This window comes from Malurus melanocephalus, unplaced genomic scaffold, assembly GCF_030028575.1.
Source record: "Malurus melanocephalus ecotype Western Australia unplaced genomic scaffold, MMel_1.1 scaffold_59, whole genome shotgun sequence".
Lineage (NCBI taxonomy): Eukaryota > Metazoa > Chordata > Aves > Passeriformes > Maluridae > Malurus > Malurus melanocephalus.
Genome location: NW_026623291.1, coordinates 42472 through 65604, shown reverse-complemented (window position 1 = coordinate 65604; position 23133 = coordinate 42472). Strand labels below are relative to the sequence as shown.

Here is a 23133-nt window from a genome sequence, read left to right as displayed (position 1 = left end):
GGTCCCGTCCCGCCCCCGGAGCCGCCGCGGAAGAGGCGGGCGGTGCCCGCAGCCCGAGCGGAGCGGTGCTGCCGAGGCGAGCGCTCGGTGTGAGTGCGGGGCTGGCTCCCACCGCCCAGCTCCGGCTGCCGGGGTGTTTCTCCGGGGCGGGGGTGGCCGGGGGTCCCCGCGGGTGGGGCGCGCTCGGGCAGGGCGAGCAGCGCTCCTCCTCCTCCGGCGCTGCTCTGGCTCCCGCAGCGGGCAGAGTCCGGACAGTCCCCGCTGGGCTCTGGCCGCCTCCTCCCGCTTKGAGCTCCCTTCCTCCCTGCCCCGCTGGCTGTGAAGGGGTGCTGGCTCTGCTCTGTTACGCTGTGCCTGTTTTTGGGGGGCCCTGGGAGGCGCCTCTGGGCGGTGGAGGAGCGGGGCTGTGTCACAGTGCTCGGCTGTGCCACAGGTGCGCTGCCCGCGTGGGGACCTGCCCTTGCCCGGGGCATTGCTCGGTGCACCTCTCCTCTGTATGTGTATTAATTTTGGGTATCTGTAGGTATCTAAACAAGTGTCTCAGGACTTTTGAGCTTTCAGGTAAGAACCCCAAGGACGGGTTTATAATCTTTTAGGCCAGGACCTGTATTTCAGTGTTCCCAGGCAGTACCCCAGGGGTCTCAAGCTGTGACTGTCATCTTCGCACAGAACTTTATACTCAAACCAGGCAGAGACCAAGCAAAAATTTCCCTGTTATGGGAACATTAGCAAACTGAGAAACTGGGAAGGGGTGGCTAAAACCCTGTRTCTGTCTTGTTGGAGATGGAGTTGGTTGCATGGAGTGGCATGGGCTGCAGGTCTGCTCGCTGGGCTTCAATACAAACCCACACTCCTTGGGTCTGCTCTGGCTGGAGGGAGMCATTAAGGAGTTAAATAGAAGTCTCTGGTGGAGAAGAGCTGTTTATCTTCTCAGGAATTAGCTCCATTTTATTTCTCTTGGGATTTGATTGTTGAAAGAAGCAAATCTCTGTGCATGTAGTGCATCCCCCTGCCTGCTTCCGGGATGTGAAAGGGCTGTGAGATGCAATTCACCCTAGCTTAGCTTTTGCACCAACATTGTAATGTCCTGGAAAGTTTAGGGGTTGCAGCTTCCTCAGGGCATTCCTGTTCCTAGTGCTGCTGGTGGGAAGGGAAAGGCATTGCTTGCATTTGTGCTGCTGCCGTGGGGCCGGCCCCAGTGTGGGTCTGCAGTTACTGCAGGTAATCTGAAACCTGCACCCACAGCCTCGGGTGTGTCTCCTCTGCAGCTGAGCTCTGTGGGTGACCATGAATGCCAGTGGCCCTGGCTATCCCTTAGCCTCTCTCTATGTGGGAGACCTGCACCCAGATGTGACAGAAGCCATGCTCTAYGAGAAGTTCTCCCCTGCTGGGCCCATCATGTCCATCCGGGTCTGCCGGGACGTGGCCACGCGCCGGTCACTGGGCTAYGCCTACATAAACTTCCAGCAGCCTGTGGATGGTACGTTCCCCATAACCTGCTCTGAGGARCTGCCTCACAGTGGGGCTTTGGGGTGTGAGGGTTGGGAATGGAAGAGAGGGAGCAGTTATCTGAATGGCTGTATCAGCTGCTGGGGCTTGGCTSTAACTAATCCCAGTCTGCTTTCTGGTGCTCAGGTGACCCATCCTGCTTCCATCTCTTTTTAGGGTCTGGGAAAGGATGCAGCAGCTGGGCTCTGGTGAGGGGATGAAGGTGGCTTGCAGGAGTTGCCTCCCTCCTCCTTCTGCRTCAGAGAAGGGCACCAAAACCCCTTCTGCCCTTCCCTGGGGCAGCAGCTCCCTGCTGGCTCACAGTGTGAAGTGAGGCCGCTCTCCTGGCAGACATTGCCATAACAGTGCTGTAATTGGAAGGTGTTCCATGCTGAAGTGAGGGGAAAGTGTTGRGTTAGTTGCCCTAGAGACCAAAATCCTCAGTGGGTAAATTAGTTGGGTATCTGCCAGACTGGAGCTTGTAGTGAGATGGATGGCCCTATGGGAGTCAGACATGTTTTGAAGAGAAAAAAACAATTAATCAAGGAGTGGTGTGGCTGGAGGGGTGTGGAGGAGAGCAGCCTGGGAGGCAGAGCTGCCTGTCTCATTTAGGTTAACAAGCCCCTGTCCCTGATTCCTGTGCCCATGGCAGCTGCTGCAGGTTGTGAGGGAGWTCTGTCTCTGTTATTCCCCTCTCCTCCCCCTTCTTTGCCAGCTGAGAGAGCCCTGGACACCATGAACTTCGAGGTGATCAAAGGCCGACCCATCCGCATCATGTGGTCCCAACGGGACCCTGGGCTCAGGAAATCAGGGGTTGGAAACATCTTCATCAAAAACCTGGATGATTCCATTGACAACAAAGCCCTGTATGACACATTCTCTGCCTTTGGAAACATCCTGTCATGCAAGGTAGGTGTGCCCAGGGCCCTGCAGGAGAGGGCTTGCTGCAGAGCTKCCCTCACYCCTGGAAGYRTGCTCCAGCCAGCTGGAATTCACTTTYTCATTTCRCTTCCCAAAACACCTCCTTAAAATTCCCACCTGCTTTGAAGTTGCTGTGTTTCCCCACAGAATGGGTTTTTTCCCTTTTTCCCCCTGTCCCTCCACAGAGATATCACGTATCATCCTCTCCCAGCTCAGTGCTCCAGTGGGCCTTGGAGAGCCCTAAGTTCTTGGATATCATATAAAGCACCCAACTAATGGGTCCTGGGATTGCCCACACCTCCCTGACCTGCTGCCAATACCCCCACAGGACTCAACTGCAGTGGGAGCAGGATATCAGGGAGGGAAAATGGGGGTGGGTTCTCCTGGGATGTGTACAAATGTGGAGCAAAGCAGTGTCTGTGTCTTTCCTTTCCCCCTCGCTCTGTGTTTGCAGGTGGTTTGTGATGAAAATGGATCCCGTGGCTATGGCTTTGTCCACTTTGAGACRCACGAGGCAGCGACTCGGGCCATCGAGACCATGAATGGGATGTTGCTCAATGACAGGAAGGTGTAAGTGCCAGAGAGAAGAGTCTGTTCTGGGCTCTGCACTTGGCTCTGCTCCTCCCTTTCCTCGGTGCACCATCAGGAGCAAACACCTGCCCTGCTTGGGCTTCCCTCTCCTGCTGCTGTGTCCTTCCCTTTTCCCATCCCTGCTGGGCACAGAGGYTCTGCTGCTCTCTGGGACAGTGAGTCACTTTGGTGGATGCTGGTGGAAGTGTGATAGTGCTTTGGARCTGTTCCCAGATGGTGGGGAAGGAGTCCAGCCCCAGGCTGGGTTTTACTGCTGAGGCAGTGTAATGAGTGCCCACAAAGCAGGGCTGGTCCTTGATCTTGGCTGTTGGCATCAGATAATCTGAGCAGGAAGAGGTTTTGTTGTTGTTCCTCTCTCTGCTTGCATTGCATCACCTCGCTCTCTACATCCCACAGAGGCAGGAGGGCTGCCTGGGGTGTTTGGGAACACTTTGGAGGAGRAGAGCTGGCACTCAGGGGCATCCTTTGGGGTCTTTTGTGGCAGTGGCATCCTTTGAGGTCTTTTGATGCCTCCGGGGGTGACACATCCCTACTTTTGGTAGTGAACAGGGGAGTTTAGATGTACACCAGAGTGGGACATGCTGAAGYTGCTGTGTGTGAAACTCATGGTGAGTTTGTGGGTGAGCAGAGCATGGCCTGAGGGGATGGGRTCCCTCCTGGCCTGTACTGAGACAGGTTTGCCTGTGTCCATTTTCCCTTTGCAGGGGACATGGAGGGTTTCAGGCTCTTTCCTTTCTTCCTGCAGGTTTGTTGGGCACTTCAAATCCCGCAAAGAGCGCGAAGCAGAGGTCGGGGCGAAGGCAGTGGAGTTCACMAATGTCTACATTAAAAACTTTGGGGATGACATGGACGATGACAGGCTGCGGGAGATATTCTCCAAGTTTGGTGAGTACAGTTGCTGAAGAATCCTCATGTCTGATAAACTGGAGCTGGGGCAACTGAAAAGGAAACTGGGGAGAGTGCTTGGCTGAAACAGCAAGCTCCTTCTGTTAGTGATGACATCTGACTTGTTTAAACATCCCCCAATCAAAAGACCACACTCACTGCAGTTGTCAGGATGTTGTATGTGYTTTCCTGCTGTCATGGAGAATAACTTGTACTTGGTGCTTTCTTGAAAAAAGTAGTTTTTTTCTTTCTTGGGTATTTTTTTTTAATTATCTTGTTACCAGCGTGCTGTCTGGTTACAGGAGCCCTGGGAATTGAGTCTGAATTTAAAGCACAAAAAGCAGTTTAGTCCACTACTGGATGGTGCCTCTTGAGATGGGATTTGGTGTTGTGCCAACCCACAGGCTGTACTGTTGGTGCTTGGTCAGTGTCATTGTGGGTACCTTGTGGTTATCCTTCATGTGAACCCAATATATGTATGTGTTCACATGGAAAGAAGAGAAGATTTTCTGCCCAAAGGAGCTCAGTGTACTGGCTGGAGAGGCTGAAGAGCAGCACTCAGGGTGGGAGGGATTACCTTCACCAGCACCCACAACCTTCTGTCCCTGATCCCTGCCTCACAGGGATCCCACTGTCTGTCCTCCTGAGCTCTCCCGTGGCTCTGTGGCCATCCTCACAGGGCTGGCACCTCATGGTGGCTGCAGGATGATGCTGTGAGCTGGCAGCTCCCCCTTGGTGRGTGCCCTTCAGTCCATCCTTTCCTTCCCTATGCAGGAAAGACGCTGAGTGTCAAGGTCATGATAGACAACAGCGGCCGCTCAAAGGGCTTYGGCTTCGTCAACTTTGAGAAGCACGAGGAAGCCCAGAAGGCAAGAGACTCCTCAGTGGCCCTCTCTCCCCTGAGACTGTCACCTGGGGATGTCCCAGCCCCGTTCAGGGGGAGCCCCACCAGCTCTGTGCTTGTCTGGGAGCTGGCTCTGGGTACCGGGACGGGCAGGACCGGGCGAGGGGAGCGTGAGTGGGGATGTACGGGGGTGGTGGGTGAGGGCAGAGCTGTGGCCATGGGCTTTGTGTGGGCTCAGAGCCCTTCCCTCCCTCCCCACAGGCGGTGGATGACATGAACGGGAAGGAGATCAACGGGCGGGTGGTGTACGTGGGCCGGGCCCAGAAGMGGCTGGAGCGCCAGAGCGAGCTCAAGAAGAAATTTGAGCAGATGAAGCAGGAACGAGTGAACAGGTACCAGGTAAGGGGAGAGCAGGGTGCTGCATCCTGCAGCTCTGCACCACGGACAGCACAGAGCTCTCCAGAGCACATCAGCTTCATGGGCCCATCCTGCTATTAAAGACCTGAACAGGGGTCCAGTAACTGTGTGGGAACATCCTGAGAAGCAATATTGGGAAAGAGGAGAGGGGTTTAAACCCAGGATGATCTTGGGAGGTGGAGAAATTGGCCTGCTCATTTCCAGAAATACTGATCTAGAAATGAGACAGCTTTGTGAGGTCTTGGAGCAGCTTCACAGTGAGGTGTGCCCTGCTCACCTGGGGTGTCTGTGCCACAGGTGGAGCACATGCCCATTCCTGGTCCCTCTGCAGTCACTGGTCCTGCAGGGGATGTCTCTGCAGGCTGTCCGTTCCTCCAGCTGAGGGGCTGGTGAAATGTGCATCCAGAGTGACAAACTGCTATGAACTCTGGGATCCCAAGCTGCTTTTCTATCCTCTGTGTGCAGGGGGTCAACCTGTATGTGAAGAACTTGGATGATGGGATAGAYGACGAGAGGCTGAGGAAGGAGTTCTCTCCTTATGGCACCATCACCAGTGCCAAGGTGAGGGGCTGGGGCTGCCACAGGGGCTCTTGGTGTCAGGCAGCCTGATCCCTTGGAAATGCACTGGGATTATCACCCTGTTGAATTACAGTTCCCTGCCAATGGAACCTCAAACCAGCTGTGAGGGACCTGCCACTTCACACCCCCCACTGCCCTGAGGAGTATTTTGTAGCTTTGCTGAGTTACCCCAGTTCTGGTGAGGTGTCAGGTGTGGGACCTTCGATCTGAAGCATTCTGAATATTGCCCAGCTGCTCTGTGACACTGATACCAATGAAAATGGCCCACAAGCCACCYCTCTCTGGGGACAGTGGGGTGACACCATCAAAGTGCCAGTCTTCACTRGGACCAGTGTCAGGCTTCTCTTGAGGGCAGCACCTATGGTTGCAGAGGGATGGTCTGGCTTTAGGGTCAGCTCTCTGTAGCCTGCCAGGGCCATGTCCCACTGATCCCCATCCCTTGCTGGCTCCTGCAGCATTTAGCACCAGAGCGTTTCTGGCCCATGGGCCCTGTGGGGCTGAGACACAGGTTCCCCCCAGATGATCACAGGCTCTAGATGTCAGGCTGGTCCAGACTCTGCCATCTTCATCTCCCAAATCTTCTGCCTCAGCAAATCCTCCCCTTCCCCAGAGAAACCTGTCTGTGAGAGAGGCACAGTCCCACCCTGGATTTGGGGGCTGAAATGGGGTGCCTGGGGCTGGATTCCCTCTCTCCCCCTGCACTGCGCTGTGTTTTTTGTGGGTGCTGCAGTGATCTGTGCACTTAGCTGTCTTCTTCTAATCCAATTTTAGGTGATGACAGAGGGTGGCCGCAGCAAAGGGTTTGGGTTTGTATGTTTTTCCTCCCCAGAAGAGGCCACCAAGGCCGTGACAGAGATGAACGGGCGGATTGTCAGCACAAAGCCCCTCTACGTCGCTCTGGCTCAGAGGAAAGAGGAGCGRAAAGCCATCCTCACCAGCCAGTACATGCAGAGATTGGCCACCATGAGGGCCCTGCCTGGCCCTCTCCTGGGCTCTTTCCAGACCCCCCCGGGGTATTTCCTACCCCCCATGCCCCAGGTGAGTCCTGCTCCCCAATGGGAGCCTTTGCACAGGGGTGAGAAACAGAGCTTGGGTTGTGCAGACCTGGGCACAGCTCATGGAACCGGTGGGATCTGTGCTGGGCTGCCATGCGAGCAGCAGGGTGGGCTCAGGTGCTCCAGGTTGAGGATTTAGTAGYTCCTGCCCCTCCTCAGAGGAGGGGTGCAAGGAGGACTTTGGTGGGGGGGTATGAGCATGGAGAGCAAAGGAGAAAGGGTTGAAGGGAGGAGTTCAGTGGAGCTGCTTGAGGTTGGTCTTCAAAGCACTCTGGCACCATGCAGAGRTAGTTTTGGTTGTCTGTCTGTGAGCAGCAGCCACTGACAGCTCTGTGTTAGCTCTGGCTCAGCTCAGCTCCCCACTCGTGTCAGACAATGCGTTTTCCTTCCCCAGCCCCAAAGCAGAGCTGCCTTCTACGGCCCCAGCCCCATAGTCCCGGTCCGCCCTGCCAGTCGCTGGAGTGCGCAGCCCTCCCGCCCTCCCTGTGAGTCTGCCTGCCTGTCCCTGGGTGTCAGCTGGGCTCACTCAGGGGCTGAGGGTCTGTGAAAGCAGCACAGGGTGTGTAACTGTGGGSTTTGWTCAYGGACACCGGGTGGTGACACACTGGYGGTGACACCAGAGCTGTCCCCATCCACACTCACAGTCCCCATGTCTCCTCCCACACCCCTGCCACCAAGCAGCACCATTATCTATATATTTATAGATGTGTGTTGTCTCTCTGCAGCAGTGTATCCCGAAGCCACCCCCATCCTGAGGGCTGCCGTGCCRCCCCGGCGCCTGCTGTCCAACATCAGCACCACCAGACAAGCCTCCACCCAGGTGCCCCGTGTGCCCCCCCAGGCCCAGAGAGTGGGTGAGTGGGGGAAGGACCCCCACGATATCCAGCTGGGACATCGCCGTGCTGGACAGGGTGCTTACTGTGAGCTCAGCTCTCCTCTCAGGATGGACTGGTTTGTGGGGCTGCTCACGGGGGAGTCTGGTGGTGTGATGGAATTGGGGCAGTGTGTGTGTGGATAAGGATGAAACTTTTGGGGARGGTTGGGATCTTTCAGGTAGTGGGATAGGTCTCTGATAGGCAGGTTGGTCTTGTTGGTGGCTGCTCCTTGGACATGTTCCTTAAAGCAGATGGTGCTTGGTGCTCAGACAGAGGCAGAGGGTGGGAAAGGACCTCTGGGGCAGAGGAAGATCTTAGCAATGCCAAGCCTCATGTTAGAGAGATTTGGAGCTGAGAACCAGACCTTGCTGGCATCCCCAGTGCCTGGCTGTGTTGAGGTGGGTCCTGAGGTGTCCCCTCCTCACAGGACCATGTGGGGCAGTGACTGCCTACAGCCTTCCCATCTTCAGGGGATTTTACCCCAAGTTTTCTTAGAGTGACCAGTGGGACCAGGAGGACTGTCTGTGCTTGTCCCCTCTCCTTTTGTCACTGTCCTCTTGTTTCTGTGCCCTCACCTCCCTCCAGGATGAGCTGGGGGACAGGGCTCTYACAGCCCCCCTGCTCAGTGCTGCTCCCACCCTCTGGCTGGGGTTTCTGGAGGAGAGATGACAAGGTGCACATGCCCTTGCCAGCTCTCCTGCCCTCAGCACCCCACCAGACCACCCCATTCCAAGGGTGGCAGTGCTCTGCCTGTCCTGGGGAAGCGGCTTTGAACATGTGTAGGATTTTCCAGGCTGCCTTTATGTCTTCAGCCTCCTTGGCACGGGCATGCATTTGGGGACTCCTCCTCAGAGATGTCCTTGTCCCYGTTGCAGCCAACATCGGGACGCAGACGGTCAGCACACGGGTCCCCTCCTCGGCCGCCCTGCCGCGGGCTGCCCCGCAGTACAAGTACTCCTCCTCCGTCAGGAACATGCAGCCCATGGCACACATGCCACCCATGCTGGCCCCGCAGGTGAGTGCTCTGCACCCCCACGGTGTGACATTCCTGCTCCTGCTCGGGGATGGTGTGACTGCTGACCCCAGGGATGCCCATGGCCCTGTGACAGTGCCATGGGACCTTTCCCCAGGGCTGTTGGGGAGCTGTGGATCCTGGGTTTGGTTGTTTGGATACAAGCAATGCCAGCAGCTTGAAAGGCTGAAATGCCCCACTGTGCTTGGTATCCAGCACCATTCCTGCAAGCCAGGCACCTCACAATCCTTCCAGCCTTTGATTGCTGCTCTTCCCTGTTTTTCCTCCAGGTGGGAGAACCTGCTGTGCATGTCCATGGGCAGGAGCCACTGACAGCATCCCTGCTTGCAGCAGCCCCTCCTCAGGAGCAGAAGCAAATGATTGGTGGGTGCCAGGGCTGCTCTGCTGGAGCAGGTCCAGCTCTGGGTCCCTGGGGGCACATGGGCTTTGCATGCACCAGGGAAAACTTGAATGCTGGTAGGAGCTGTAAGGCTTTGTGGGATTGTTCTGATATTATGCTGCTTAAAAATAAATAAATAAATAAWTTCAGTCTGTGTTGGAACTGGATGGGAGCAATAAAACCACTCCCTGTCTGTGTGAGCTGCGTGGCAGTGAGAGAGCGTCTGGTGAAGAGAGGCAGAGCTCCATCCACCCTGCCTGTGCTGCCAGGGCATTTCCAGTTCCCCTGAGCTCTGAACCATCCTGTGCTGCTGCTCCTGGKCACTGAGGGACAGCTTGGTGGCCAAAGGGGTTGAGGTCAGCTCTGCCACACAACCCTTGGGCTTCAGGTGTCCCTGGTGGAGCAGGGTGTGGGACAGCATGGCTTGGCCTGGCCAAAGCTCAGCAGGTCACAGACCACCTCTCTCCTCCCTGGGAGGAAACTGCTCCTGCAGAAACTGAACCTTTCTCCTGCATCCTGTGGGCAGCTGTGCTCAGCTCCACTGCCGTGTGCCCACTGCAGGTGCCCACTGCTGGCTTCCCCCAGCAGCTCCCCATGCTGGAATCAGTTTAGCTGTGGTTTTTCCACTCCCATCACCACCCTTGTGCCCCATTTCAGTTTAGAGGGCAGCAGGGCTTGCACAGTTCTCATGTCCTTGCTGTGTTTGGAGCAGGTGAACGCCTCTACCCTCTGATCCACGTGCTGCATCCCTCCCTGGCTGGCAAGATCACCGGGATGCTGCTGGAGATCGACAACTCSGAGCTGCTGCTGCTCCTCGAGTCCCCAGACTCCCTGCGTGCCAAGGTAGGGGGCACAGGGTGCCCGAACAAATCCCTTTCCAGAGGGTTCATTACCTGCTGCTGCCAGGAAAGGTGAGCACAGCCAGGACAGGGATCACCACAGGAAGGGCAAGTGGCTGCTCTTTCCATTTTCAAGTGAAAAAGGAGCCCCGGGTTGATGTCACCACACCCAGTGCCTGAAYGTCTGCCTGCCTTCAGCAAAAGGAGAAGCTGGAAGCAGCTCCCTGAAAACACAGGCCAAGCTCTGAGGGTGGTTTGGAGGTGGCTGGGAAGTGAGAGGGGAAAAGCAGGGTGGTGTCTCTGCCTGGAAGCAGCCMGGGAGATGCTTTTTCCTAAGAATAGAAATGGAATAAACTGCTGCTCCTCTGCAGCATGTCTTCTGTTTCCTTCTTAATCTGGTGAATATTTGGCTTTGGTTCCCATCAAAATTGACTGCATCTTTTTGTTGCTCCTTGGAGACGGGAGCAGCTTTCACCCTTTTACTGAATTTTTTGTTTTTTGAGGAGCCTGGGCTCTGCTGGGTGGTGTCAGGCAGTTTCATGTGTGAAATCTGACTTCTCTCTAGCAAGTTGTCTTGATAGAGAAGGAGASATGCCCCAGAATTTCCCTTGGGAGGAGAAGGAGAAGGTCTTTAGGCTGATCAATCTCCTGCAGAAGCAGCAGGCTTGGATTTTGTAATTATTTTCTAGTATTTTGTAATTATTCAAGTCCTTTACCTTTCGGAAATGGATCTGTGTGGGGGCCGGGTTGGGACCTGAAATACTGAATTCCTGATACAGTGCAGTTGTGCACTGTGGGCACTCACCTGGTCCCCCTGTGCTCTCTGTTGTAAGATCGAGGAGGCGGTCACTGTTCTCCAGGCACACCAGAGCACCGAGATGCCCCACAAGGGCAATGCTGGGCCCTTCCTGCAGTGACTCCAGGTGGGTGCTGGGAGCTGTGCTCTGCTCACAGTCTCTGGTTTCTGACTCTGAACCTGGGGATTGGGTTTCTCATCCAGGCCAAGCAAGGTTTAATGAGCAATATCAGTATCTTGGAGTGTAACGCTCCATCTCTTAAATTGCATCCTCCGTTTTCCGGACTCAGTCACACTGCACAGACCTAGTTCGTTCTGTGTTGATGAGAGCAAGGACTGCACTACCAGAAAGGAAGGAGGATAAGAAAAGTCTTTGCTTTTGTGTAGGTCTAGTGGGAACTAGCACAATTTTTCCTGGGACTCCCCAGTATTTTTTTTTTTCAGAACCCAATAAAATACCCTTTGTGTGCTTGATCAGGAGAGCCTGGCCCTGCTGCTGAGGCTGGGATAGACACAGTAGCAATTCAGACTGTAGGCACCACCTTGAAATATTTCATTTACTTTGATTTCATAAGTGAAGAAAATAACTAGGTTAATCCAAGTTCAGGTGAATTTCATCTGTCTCTATAATTAAGTTGTAAATTGTATATGTGGGTTCTCTGTTTCTTGCAGACTCTGGGACTGGGAGCAAGCCCTGACAATGCTRCTGTTGAAGAACAGGAGCAGGAACCCCACCACACTGTAGGAATCATACCCGTGCACTGACCCTGCCTTGTCTTCAATTGCCCCATCCTATTGTTTGTGTGTATTGTAGCCCTTGTAGAATTGCTTCCTTCTGCACCTGTAAAAATCCCCACATTAAAATCTCTTCTCACCACTGAAAGCACCTTGTGAAATGTAGTGTGGAACCCAGCCTGGGTCAGTTGCTCAGGGAATGACGAGTGCTGATGAATCATCACTTCAGTAAATTCATGTTTTTGTTCATGTAGCTGACACTAATAAAGAACTGATACTTCCACCCCCCCAAAAACGGGTTAGTTCTCTTGGCAGAAAGACAGCCAGTACTTTGTTTCCTGCAGGTGGAAGGATGGATTCAGGCTGCAGTAATTAGTGTTTTGAAATTTGTGGTGCTGGTGGGGTGGCAGACTGGWGAGCTGACAGAAGGGACACACAGGATTACATTAACAAATTGCCAACCAACAGACTCCTCTGATCCTTTCTAATTCTCTAGGAGGGTGGATTTAGGCAAAACAGGATGGAATCCTGTTGTTCTCCTTTTGTAATGAAYCTCGTACACCTGCAGTAGTGGCCTCGAGTGTCTCCTGCTGGTCACCACAAGGTGTGTCTGTGGTGCACAAGAGCAAGTTTTTGAGGTATTGTGGAGTAGCTGTARATGAAAAGCTGCATTTCCCATGTGTGTCCCCACCCAGAGGTTTTGAGGAGTCACTAAAGAGCCAGCAACCATTCCTGATGGCATCACGTCCCACAGGGACACTCCCAGSTTGCAGGAGGAGCTGGGACCTGTTATTGCTGTGTTCTCTCTGGGGTGCTGTCATCACCTTGGCCTTAATCCTCTGCTCTTCCCAGTTAGGAAAGGAATGTCAGTCCCCAGAGACTCCTTGGTACTTGAGAKTTGGTGATGCACTGACCTCATTTGACTGTTTCCTCGAGCTGGCAGGAGTGCACCTCCACCAGCACCACCCACCCTCTTTCTGTGCAGCTTGTGCTGCTGTTGCTGTCTCAATCTTCCCTCGCTGCTGGATCCTACTCTCACTTCAGCTCCCTGCTGAGTCACCCCTCCTACCTCTTGTTTTCCTTCCAGCATTTTAATAGAACCACTTACACATTTGCTCCTGCACCTGTCTGCTCTGCTCTGCTGGGACTCTTGGCTGGRGCTTTTCATCATTCCTTTTTCTCACCTTCATTTTGCCAGTTCTTCCTCTGACCTCCTTAAATATTTATTTTCCTCTTAGTGGCTGCCTCAGCCTGAAATGTTTGTTGTTTCAGTATCGGCTCCTCAGTGAGATGCTTATAAAGGACTTTGATTCACTTAATATACAGGACCTTCATTTGTTATTTCTCTCGAAGTGGCACTGGCTGGAAGCTTTTCTGCTTAGTTCCTAGAGGAAAAACAACACGTACTTGCATGACTGTAATGCACATAAGGAGCTGGAATGGATTTGTACAGGTAAACTTCATTCTGCTGTTGGTTAGCCTGACTGCAGCCTTTTTTCAGGTGTAACAGGGCAGTTCAGGTGTTCCTGTGTCACCACCTTCAGTGCCAGATGGCTGGACTGGGTCAGTCCTCTGTGATGCCAAAGGGAATGCAGGCCAGGAGCATGGGGATAGCAGAATAGCCTARGAAAGGATGTGAACAAGGACAAGGGTTTCTAAATGTTAACAGAAAGGGTGAAGCTGGCACTTGGATCCCTGATGATACAGGAAATTATTCAGGGCTGCTCCCTGGCTGAAGCCCTTGGGGAAGTCTGAGGATTTAGGGAGCTGAGACAGCAATGCAAATGAGTCTGGAGTCTCCAGTTTGGAATAACTGCTGTTTTTGAAAGGGGCAGATGAAGGTGTGTTCCTGTGACAAACTCTGTTGTCCTGTGGCCAGCACTACCTTTGCCCACCTAGGAAGTGTCCTGCACAGACAGCAGCACCTCAGCTGGAGCAGAAGGGGAGACAGAAGCAGAGACTCTGAGCTTGCTGCTGTGCATGATCTTTGTCTACTGGGGCTATTGCTAGGGAGAATCACTGATATCAGATAAAACTGCTGTTTTGAGAGGAAGGAGATGGTGATGCTGCTGCTTAGGGGTGCTGTAATGAGCTGCTGTTGAACARTGCAGGTATCTGCTGCTCAGGTAAGAGCAGGGCTGCCAGGATAGCCCTTAACCAAGTGAAGCCAGTCCCACACCTGGATTCTGTGAGGATTCTCTGCTTCTCAGTGCAGTGCTGTGTGCTTCCCCACTCTGCAATCTGTGACACCTGCTAAGAGCTTGGRCAAGTGCTGGCTGTGGGATCAATGGAGCTGCCAGGGGAGTGGAGTGAATGGAGCAATTTGTGCCCCTGAGGGAGAGTTGTTTCAAGYCCTGGCCCATTACAGCTGATGGAGAACAGTCCAGGGCCTTACACAAAGCTGTTTAATGTCAGGCTAAGGTAAGAAGTCTTTGTTTTCAATGGCRTTAGAGGGACTGCTCTCTAAATTCAATTCAGGGGGTACCTGTCTGAAGCACTGCTGGGAAAGGTGAGGTGGGAAACAAAAGACTTTTGAACGCTGACCAAGGGCTAGCTTGTCTCCTGGCCTGTATTATGAGCTGGATCAGGTCTRGCTTTGCCCAGTATCTTGACTCACTAGTTGAAGCTGTGTGCAAGGCTGAGCAATGGCTGGAAACCCTGACACAGTGCTGGGCACTCCTTGGCATGCCTTTCCCAGCCCCAGGTCCCTGGAGCTCTAGGATTTCTGGTTCTCTGAACTGTAAGGGCCAGTGTGAGCTGAGGTCTCTGTCTCAGAGCAAGGCCCTGTACAGTGCTTAAAGATCTCTGACAAAAAGAGAGGACAGCATGAAGCAGTTAAAGTGTTTCAGTTCCTCTGTTCCATCCATCACAAAAAACACAGTTCTAGAGTGAAAATACACATGGCTTTAATGAGAACAGGTTGTAACAGCTCACAAAGTAACTCCAAATATCTCTTTATCTACCGTTTAAAATCAGTGCCATCAATACCAGATCAGGAAAAGTATAAACATGCATTGAAGTAGTAAGCCAGACCTCAGCTGGGGTGTTACTGCATATTTTCCTCCCTGTAACACCCTGTAGCAACCGCTCCAAAAGGCACAGAGGAGCTAAAGTGTTTTTTTTAAAAAAAAAAAAAACAAGACAAAAAACTATTGAAAAATCCCCAAGCACCCAGAATCTGAAAGAAATAGTGCACAGTGTAACACGGCAGGCTTAACTTGCTGCGATTTTCTTAAATGTGCAGAGCAATTAAAGAAAGCTGCTACTGTAAACATCTGCCCAGCCACACGAAGCAGCAGAACACAGCTGAGGGCCAGCAGGCATTAAAAGGGGGTGAGGAACAAGCTTGGCCCTGTGCACTGTGCCCCTGTTCCAAGATGGGGATGTGGTGCTCTRGCAACTACAGCAGTTCCTGCAGCGACTTTCTTTCAGTAATAGCAGCACAAATGCAGCAAAACTGTCACCTGAATAAGGACTGGGACTGAACCCCCTCTGTTTGCAGCTCTTCAGACAGGAACAGCCTCTTCCYGTGCATCTTAGCCAACATGTAGAGTCCCTGAGGCCAGTAGTTAGAGGCAAGTTGACTTCAACCAGGAAAATTTAACCCAAATGCTTCTTGGGGAGGGGCATTAAAACTATGAATGACCATAGAGCCAGCTTAATCTATAGCGTTTGATACAGATTATGTCTGAACATTCATTGTGCTGGTACAGAACCTCTTAGATCTCAGCAGCACTGGAAGATAGATTTCAATTCCAATACTGCCTCGACTGGTCCCTGTAACAACATCAGAAGGGAGGAAGCTTTCCTCTGCAGTGGAAAAGAAAGCTTTCCTTGTTGCTTGGTTACCCTAGGCTCTGTTCAGTTCTTGCAGTAATCTCAGTGCAGCTGTGTTCTTTGGTTCAGTTTTCAACAAGCTCTTGATGTCGGCAATACTTGATTTGTAATCCTAAAAGAGGRTATTTTTTAAGGGTTAGTGCATTAAAAAGGCAGTCTAAGGCAGAACTACAAGCCAGCAACAGAGGGAAAGACAACACAATTAAGCCTGTGACTCCCTCTCTGCAACTGCTCAAGCACAGGCATTGACATAGCTGTTCTAAAACATGATCAAACTAGGGCTGGGAAGATAATTTCATCACTCAAAAGGGTTCTGAGACCAACACCAATGCAATATGTACTCCAGTATTTTTCATGAGACAAAAAGATAAAACTCAATCCAACACTGGTCTCTGTGGTGACCAGTGATAGGGTCTGAGAGAATGGCCTGAATTGTGTCAGAGGASATTTGGGTTGGGTATTAGGGAAWGGTTMTTCASCCAGAGGGTRTTGGGCAGGGGAAKGGSCTCCCCAGGGAAGTGGTCACAGCTCCAAGCCTGAAAGAGGTCAAGAARTRYWKGGAYAACACTCTCAGGCACAGGGTGGRATCAGTGGGMRGGTGGTGCTACACAGGTTGAGCAGTTGGACTTGATGGTCCTTGTGGGCCCTTTCCAACTCAGCATATTCTGTGATTCTGTGAACAAGCAGTTGCTTTCAGCATCTCTAGGGACAGGGCCTGCTACTGGCAAACTCATGAGAGTCAAACAGTAAAGTGTGCTGTCTTTCACTCTTAGACCCTACAGGTCTCAGCTATCTGATGGCAGATGTTGTCTAGCACAGAAACAAGCCCTAAAAGCCAACCCTGGTTCTGATCATCAGCAGCCATCTAGCCCTAGCCTAAAGCCCTTCAAAACCTCCTGACTTACCTTCAGCTCTTTAAGTGCTTGTGCACGCCTGTAGAGTGCCTTAACATTCTTAGGATCTAACTTCAGAGCTTCAGTGCAGTCCTGTGCTGCTTCCTTGTATTGTTTCAGGGTCAGGTAACACAGAGCTCTGCAACACAGACACCTGCTTAGAGACCTTTGGCTGAAAGCAGCACCCACTGCTGAAACACTCAGAGCAGAGCAAACAACTGGACTCCAAAACCATCCTTGTGTGTTACGTCATTTTACTTCTTGAGCTCGAGTTTGTTTCGTTTACAGGGAGGRAAAAAAAGGAAATGGGTGTTTCGGTTCAAAGAAACAAAAATGAAGATGTTTGGAGCRATCTGTTCTAAAGCTAAAGAACCTGCAGCTGTACTTCAAGGATGCAGGTTYTTGCCTAGGCCAGTGTAGCATGTGCTCTGCTTGCTGCAACTGCCTTAGAAGTATTTTGAGCCTTTAAGAAGAGCAGTCTGTAGTTTGTAGGGCAGCAGAGACCACTCAAAATACCCCAGTCCTAGCTGACAAAGCAGCAAAGGCAAAAGTCCCTTAGCAGCCCAGAGGAGAATGTCTCCAAGAGGTTCTGCAGTACCTGGTCAAAGAATTCTATACTCCAGGTAACCCGCACTTGGGGTAAACATGAGTGAGTGGCTTTGTTTCATTCATTACTTTTGGAGCAAAGATTAAACGGTTCTGCCAGGAAGTATTCTGGTGGTTTTTATACAGGGTCAAGAAGTGCTTGGGCAAAGRGCTGAACAGTACCTGTTGGTGTAAGTTGCACATTCCTTGTTGAGCTTTAAACTCTCACTGTACTTCTCAACTGCTTTTTTATGGTTTCCTTTCTTTACAAGTTCATTTCCTTCTTCCTTCAGAGTTTGAGCTCTCTCCATGCCAGCAGCAGTCTGGTCTGGAAATGGTGTGAAAGGATACAGAACTCTATAAAACCAACAAGAACACCACAGCCTCACAGAAAGCAAATATCCCCATACCAGAGGCGACATACAGAGACATCAAAGGAASCAGAATCAAGCCAAAAGGCTGTGGCAGAACCAGGCCTGGGTTTTTTCAGGCCTCAGCCCCAGCAGCAGACACACCAAGCAGGTGTGGCAGCTGTCTTGTTCATAACCCTGGGGAGCTGCAGRGCTCTCTGCCCTGCCCAAGGGCACRTTCCCACCTCGTTCTCCCCGTGGTGCAGTTGCAGGAGGAGTGTTTGCCCCAGAGGCCTGGGCAGAAGGGACGCTCCACCTCGTCTGGGCAGAAACGGGCACCGTGGGGATTGGCGGGAGCTTCTGACGCCAGTTCACACCATCCTTCTCCAGCAGGGCTTTAGTCATCCTGGAAGAGACAGCTCCCATCACCCTGGCTGCTGGAAGGATTGGCCATGCAGTACCCAGCAGGTCACTTTTAACCTGGCTCCTCTATTATAAACAGCATCTCTCTGCTAATTTCTTTACAAGCATCTCAGCTAGGTTCCTTCGACAGGACATTTATGAAAAGATTATCTTCATGCCAGCAGGGCCTAAAATATGATAGGACAAGGGCTGGGGCTGTCACTGCTCAGGTGAGCAAGAGACGTACATTTCACTACAAGCAACAAAGCAGAGAGCACCAGAAGAGAAAAGGACTACAGGAGCCTGGAAACACAGTGAACATAGGGAGGTTTAAGGGATAGGGTACTGAACTTTACTTCAGTAATTCCTTTAAACCAGACACTAAGCAAAGCATTAGCAATCCCTCAGCAATCATTCCCAGCCCTCGACAGCATCTTGAAAGGAGCTATATATAGGCACTAGCCGGCCCAGGGAGCACAGCCGGGCCCCGCTTCACTCGTGTGCCCGGGACCCAGCCCGCTCCTGGCCGGGCTGCAGGAACCAGCACGGAGCAGCCGTACCCCGAGCTCTGGGCGCTCCCCGCGGCGGGCACCGGGCACAGTCACCTGTTGACTCCATCGTGAGCCGCCTGGACGGAGCAGTCCACCTGCAGCGCGGTCTTGTAGTCCACGTAGGCCAGCGAGTACCTCTCCAGAGCCTCGTACGCCGCTGCCCGCCGCAGGAGAGCCTTGATCCCGAACGGCACCAGCTCGAGGGCGCTGCGCGGAGGGGACACAGGGGACACAGGGGACACAGGGGACAGGGTGCCGTGAGCCAGCGCGGCTCCGGGGCTGCCCCCACCGCTCCGCCCGCCCCATGGAGCCGGGAGAAGCGGCTGAGCGCTCCCTCCGACCCCGCTGCGCGCCCCGGCCCCGCCGCCGCTCACCTGGTGCAGTCGGCCACGCAGAGGTTGCAGGCGCCGTCCTTGAGGTGGCAGGCGGCGCGGTTGGCCAGCAGCACGCTGCGCTCCTCGGCGGGGGCATCCCCTGCGCGGGGCACAAGCACAGCCGCGTTTTAGGCGGGACTCACAGGGGTCCCCCCGCCGCCCTCCCGGCCCGCTCCTGCCCTACCTGCGCTTTCCAGCTGCGCCAGCGCCCGCGAGTAGAGCGCGGCGGCCGGGCCGTACTGCCCGCGGCGGAACTCCTCGTTGCCGGCCCGGCGCAGCGCACCGGGGGACGAGGCCATCGCGCCGCTGCCGCCGCGCCCGGGAAGCCGCGCCCCTGCCGCCGGAGCGGGGCGGGCACTCCCCGCTGGCATCCGGCGGCGGGCGGAAACGGCGGCCGAGCGCGGAGCGGTGCCATGGAGCAGTGAGGGACGGAGCYGGCTCGACAGACCGCCATGGAGACGGTGCAGCTGCGGAACCCGCGACGGTAAGCGCCAGTGTGTCCCTGCCGGGACCGGGGATGCTCCGGCCCGTGTCACCCGCCCTGTTGTCAGCGCGGGGCCGGGAGCGGGGGGAGCGGGGCCGCGGAGCTCCGGCTCCCTGGTTCTCCGCGGAGCTCCGGCTCCCTGGTTCTCCGCGGAGCTCCGGCTCCCTGGTTCTCCGCGGAGCTCCGGCCCCCTGGTTCTCCGCAGAGCTCCGACCCCCTGGTTCTCCGGGGCGCTGCCGGTGCCCGGAGCCGCGGGGCCGTGGGCGGCTGTCGCCTCGCAGCTCCCTGCTGGGACAGCCCCGCGCTCAGGTAGGGGAAAAGGTCTTGAACTGAAAAACTGCGGGAGAAGGCGCTGCCTGCGCCGCTGCGGGAGCTGCCACAGGGCACACCGGCTGTACGAGTTGTGCTTGCCCGTGCCGGGTGAATGACAAAGCCCCGGTCACTTGTTCTCCCGCCGCGGGTCAGTTTGTGCGGGTCTGTGCCCCGGTGCCGTGTCCGGGCGCGGTGCCCAGCCTTGGCACTGCCGCCGTCCCTCCGTGTCCGGGCACCCCGGGCACACCGAGCCCGGAGTCACGGAGCCGTGAGTGCCCTATCTCGGGCTGCCAGGCCGGGCCGGGGCTGCGGGGCAGAGCTGGAGATTGGCGGCGGCTTGAACCAAGTGTCAGTGTCAGAATCCTATCAGTGGTTTGCAGCTGGGGCCCGGGGAACGCTTCGGTAGCGAACAAAGGAAGCTGCTGGCGCTGGTCCCCAGGGGCACTGGTCCGTTTTGTTAAACAGAGATGGAGCTGATAATAATAATAATAAAAAAAAGGAGCTTGGTTTTATTCTATAATTGCTTATGCTAGTGTTTGTGGGCAAGGTTATTAAGATTAGATCTGAATAACAACAAAGGTGAGATTGGGGTTTGTGTTGCTGTTACTGTTRCTGTTATATCCGTGTGGTATAAGCATCCAGGAGAATTGCCGTGTGTCAGGCAGCAGKGAGTGCTTTCGATGAAACAGGACAGTGCAAAGTAATTTGGCTTCTGGTCTGTAGTAAAAGTTAGACTTTTYGTTGCTAGCACTGTAGTTGTCTGGTCATGGTGTTTGGGTATATGAAAAGCTTTTTCTCTTTTCCTTTTATGCAGTAGAATTTAGGCCTCATCTTAGTTTCAGCACAAAGGGTCTGCCTCTTGCGTCGCCAGTTTTTGGGCTCCTTGGGAATGGTGGCTTATGTGACTTCTGGTGCATGTRTTACTTTCTTCCCCCTCTTTCTCACACCTTCTTCCCTCTCCATTTTCACAAGGACAAGTAACATTCTGTTTAATGCTTATCTGAGCAGGGAAGCTAGCAGCTACTTTCAGTATTTCACCACTTCCTGCGTCTGCTTCTATATAATGTTTCCTCTGCTTCAGGAAGCCATTGTATGTGCTCCATGCGTGAGCTGCTCCTCCCATGTGGCTTTTGTACRTAAACATAATAGCCAGGGGTCAATGCATGGTTTTTCACTCTGTTTCTGAAGAAATTCGGGGAAAAAAGTGATATATTTAGTATAAAAATTAGTATTCCTAGGCCTGCAGTCCTGATCTTTAGCAGCAGCTGTAGGAGGTTTCARGAGTAATTTGTAGTTGCAGGCAATCACACGTGTTTTGCTTCAAACACCAATCAGTGCTAAAAACTTAGAGACTCTTAAGGTTCTGTGTTTTAAAAACTTGYGTGAGCTGGTTTCTGGAGTTTGGAAGGGGTTTTGTTGGCTGGTTTTTGTTTATTGTTGTTTCTGGTTTTTTTAGTTTATGTGAAAATGAAAGAGCGCTTGTTTGTGGGCTGTTGGATACTCTTACCACTGACAATAAAATACTGTTTTCAGACCTTTTTGTTATGTAGTCCTTAGCTGTTTTAGGAGGTTTGGTGAACAGCTCTCCAGTGTAGACTCAAACAAATATGATTGATCTTCTTGTTGCTTTGTGTACAGAATCTCCTTGAAAGCTGTCCTGAGGCAGGGGGGCTGTGTGAAGAATCACAGTACATGGCACATTTTCTGTTCCCTCAAAATTATTTCAGCTGACTCTTAGTAGCAGCACATTTAATAGGAATGGCATTCAGCTCCTAAAAAAAGTCAGGTACAGCTTCCTTTTTCTTTTACCCAATACAATTTTCCTAGTATATGTCCAGGCCCACTAAGTTAAGAGCTGAACTTTTGATGTTAGAGATATACAGGTGAGATCAGTATTGCCTTCTGCCACCCAACAAATATATTCCACACATACTYTAAGCATCAGAGAAGATTTTATTCTCTTTTGCATGGCTTTGGTAGCTATTTTTCCATTCCAGATACTGGAGTTTAGCAGATATGTTCAATGGCTTCAAGACTCTGCTGTTCTCTGTTGAGATGTGACCACCARCATATAGATCCTGAAACTGATTTTTACCAAGAGGAGCTGTAGATTTGTGTGCCTGATCACAATCTGTTGTTTGTAATTCCTGGTGTTTTTTTGCTATTGATGCTAATAATATTCAGTTTCTTCGTCAGGTGAAATAAACTWACTTCATAATCAATTTACTGCATGCCAAACCTTTTGTATGTCTGAGTGGTGCTATTTATTCCTATGTTTTGGCAGAGCCCAGACTGCCATGAAATTAAATGTAATGATTTCTCTCTTCTTGCCCAAACAGGCAGCTGAAGAAGTTAGATGAAGACAGTTTAACYAAACAACCTGAAGAAGTTTTTGATGTCCTGGAGAAGCTTGGAGAAGGGTATGTGTTRTGTTTCAGTGGGCCCAATGTACATTTCTCTGAGAATTCATCTGTGTAATGGGGGTGTGTTCAGTGGACTCTGATGTTTCACTTTGTTGTGATCCTATTTCTGAAAGGTACTAACATAGTGACTGTTTGGTTAGTAACAGAATGAAGCATTGTTTCCCAAGAGTGTGATATCTTGATCCAAATACTAAGTTATGGGTCAGCATTAGGGAGTTAAAACTTTGTTGAAAAATGCCAGCCTGGAGTTGGTAGAGCTCTGTGGGAACTTGAGTGGTTTTGTAGTTCATCCCTGGTACCTCTTGTGGAAGATCTGCCTGGTGGAAGCGAACTTCAGTGACATTGTGCCACTTGGTGAGGCAGAGCAGCATGGGAATGCTCAGTGAGTGACATGTTCACTGCCTTAAGCAGTTCATGTGAAAAGACTTGAGTTGTAAATCTGCCTGGCTGCTGTAAGTAAAGAAGCTGGAAATAAGAGTGATAATATCTGACAAGAACAAGCAAACCTCTCTGACCAGAGTTGTAGTTCTTACTGACGCTCATCTTGTACTCTATGCTGGAAAAAGAGAATTTTTGTTGTTGAATTTGTGCAAAAGGCCATTCCAAAGCTATAGTCAGTATAACGATGGTTGGCTCATTTCTCATTCTCAGTGTGYTGACTTACTTGCATTACAGTGTTTAGAAGTTGGTGGAATGATTATTTACATTAAATTACAAAATATTTTTAATGAAAGGATAGTTAATGTTTTACCTGATGGTTACACTTGCAAAAAGCAAATCCATAACATTTGCATTTTTAAACTGTTATTATATTCATTGTTTGTTTAATATTTTATTTTCTAGTTCTTATGGCAGTGTGTTCAAAGCCATCCATAAAGAAACGGGTCAAATTGTTGCAATTAAACAAGTCCCTGTGGAATCTGACCTGCAAGAAATCATAAAGGAAATATCCATAATGCAGCAATGTGACAGGTAAGCATGTGCTGCAAAACCCCGTAGGGGGATGCAAGGAAAAGTATCACCTGTAAAGTGGAGTTTAATCAAATAAAAGCCACCATGTTGCCTTAAATGTTTTTTAAAAGGCYGGACTTGTACAATCAAGTTACCTGCTATCCACTGAGTCATGCTAGCTGGCCATTGGGGTAGAGCAAAGGTAAGACAACCCAAATGTAGCTTTCAGCAAGAGAGAGCACTGAGCTGAGTGGAGTAACCCTGCGCTTGCTGCCAGCCCAGCGTGTGAGCAGTCGCTGCGGTTCTGCCCGGGCTCCGTCGCTTGCTCAGCAGTGGTAACTTGATTGTGTGCTGAGCAGCAGCTCCCATGTCCACAGGGAGGGTGGCTTCCCAACAAGGCGTAGAAAACTGTTAGGAGGAGTTTTTTGGTTTMTTTTTTAAAGGGCACGTGGATGAGAGGCACTAACGCATGACTGCTCTTGCATGTGCTGTCACCTGCTGGGGTGGCTGTCCCGGTCCTGTCCTGCCTGKGCA

The 23133-nt window shown here is 52.2% G+C and overlaps 3 protein-coding genes across 3 annotated transcripts in view; 2 read left to right on the top strand and 1 right to left on the bottom strand.

Annotated features, from left to right (window-relative positions):
- The first annotated feature begins 1287 nt into the window (after nucleotides 1-1287).
- Nucleotides 1288-11864, top strand: PABPC1L (poly(A) binding protein cytoplasmic 1 like). Its single transcript, XM_057365864.1, has 15 exons — nucleotides 1288-1480; nucleotides 2204-2397; nucleotides 2864-2979; nucleotides 3746-3885; nucleotides 4660-4754; nucleotides 4991-5128; nucleotides 5612-5707; nucleotides 6497-6763; nucleotides 7175-7265; nucleotides 7506-7634; nucleotides 8531-8670; nucleotides 8958-9051; nucleotides 9780-9910; nucleotides 10740-10829; nucleotides 11375-11864. The coding sequence occupies exons 1-14, from the start codon at nucleotides 1288-1290 to the stop codon at nucleotides 10821-10823; spliced, it is 1908 nt and encodes a 635-aa protein (XP_057221847.1). The 3' UTR covers nucleotides 10824-10829; nucleotides 11375-11864.
- A 3249-nt stretch (nucleotides 11865-15113) lies between these two features.
- On the bottom strand, nucleotides 15114-18755 carry TOMM34 (translocase of outer mitochondrial membrane 34). Its single transcript, XM_057365900.1, has 7 exons — nucleotides 18614-18755; nucleotides 18430-18529; nucleotides 18110-18262; nucleotides 17348-17508; nucleotides 16936-17080; nucleotides 16180-16306; nucleotides 15114-15386 (listed from the first exon to the last, which is right to left on the bottom strand). Exons 1-7 carry the CDS (start codon nucleotides 18726-18728, stop codon nucleotides 15288-15290), a joined length of 900 nt encoding a protein of 299 aa, XP_057221883.1. The 5' UTR covers nucleotides 18729-18755; the 3' UTR covers nucleotides 15114-15287.
- Nucleotides 18756-18803: 48 nt separating this feature from the next.
- The window catches only part of STK4 (serine/threonine kinase 4), a 44702-nt gene continuing 40372 nt past the window's right edge, over nucleotides 18804-23133 (top strand). Inside the window, exons 1-3 of the mRNA XM_057365899.1 lie at nucleotides 18804-18913; nucleotides 21565-21645; nucleotides 22492-22620. Coding sequence (XP_057221882.1) covers nucleotides 18882-18913; nucleotides 21565-21645; nucleotides 22492-22620 — 242 coding nt within the window. The 5' untranslated portion in view covers nucleotides 18804-18881. The remainder of the gene's footprint in view (nucleotides 18914-21564; nucleotides 21646-22491; nucleotides 22621-23133) is intronic.

Bases quoted from the DNA above. Each gene is read 5' to 3' on its own strand.
- TOMM34 (XM_057365900.1), bottom strand. From the start codon at position 18,728: ATGGCCTCGTCCCCCGGTGCGCTGCGCCGGGCCGGCAACGAGGAGTTC. The intron at 18,263-18,429 runs GTGAGCGGCGGC...CCCTCCGCGCAG, and splicing joins TGCGTGGCCGACTGCACCAG to CGCCCTCGAGCTGGTGCCGT. The intron at 16,307-16,935 runs GTACTGTTCAGC...TCTGTGTTGCAG, and splicing joins TGTGCAACTTACACCAACAG to AGCTCTGTGTTACCTGACCC.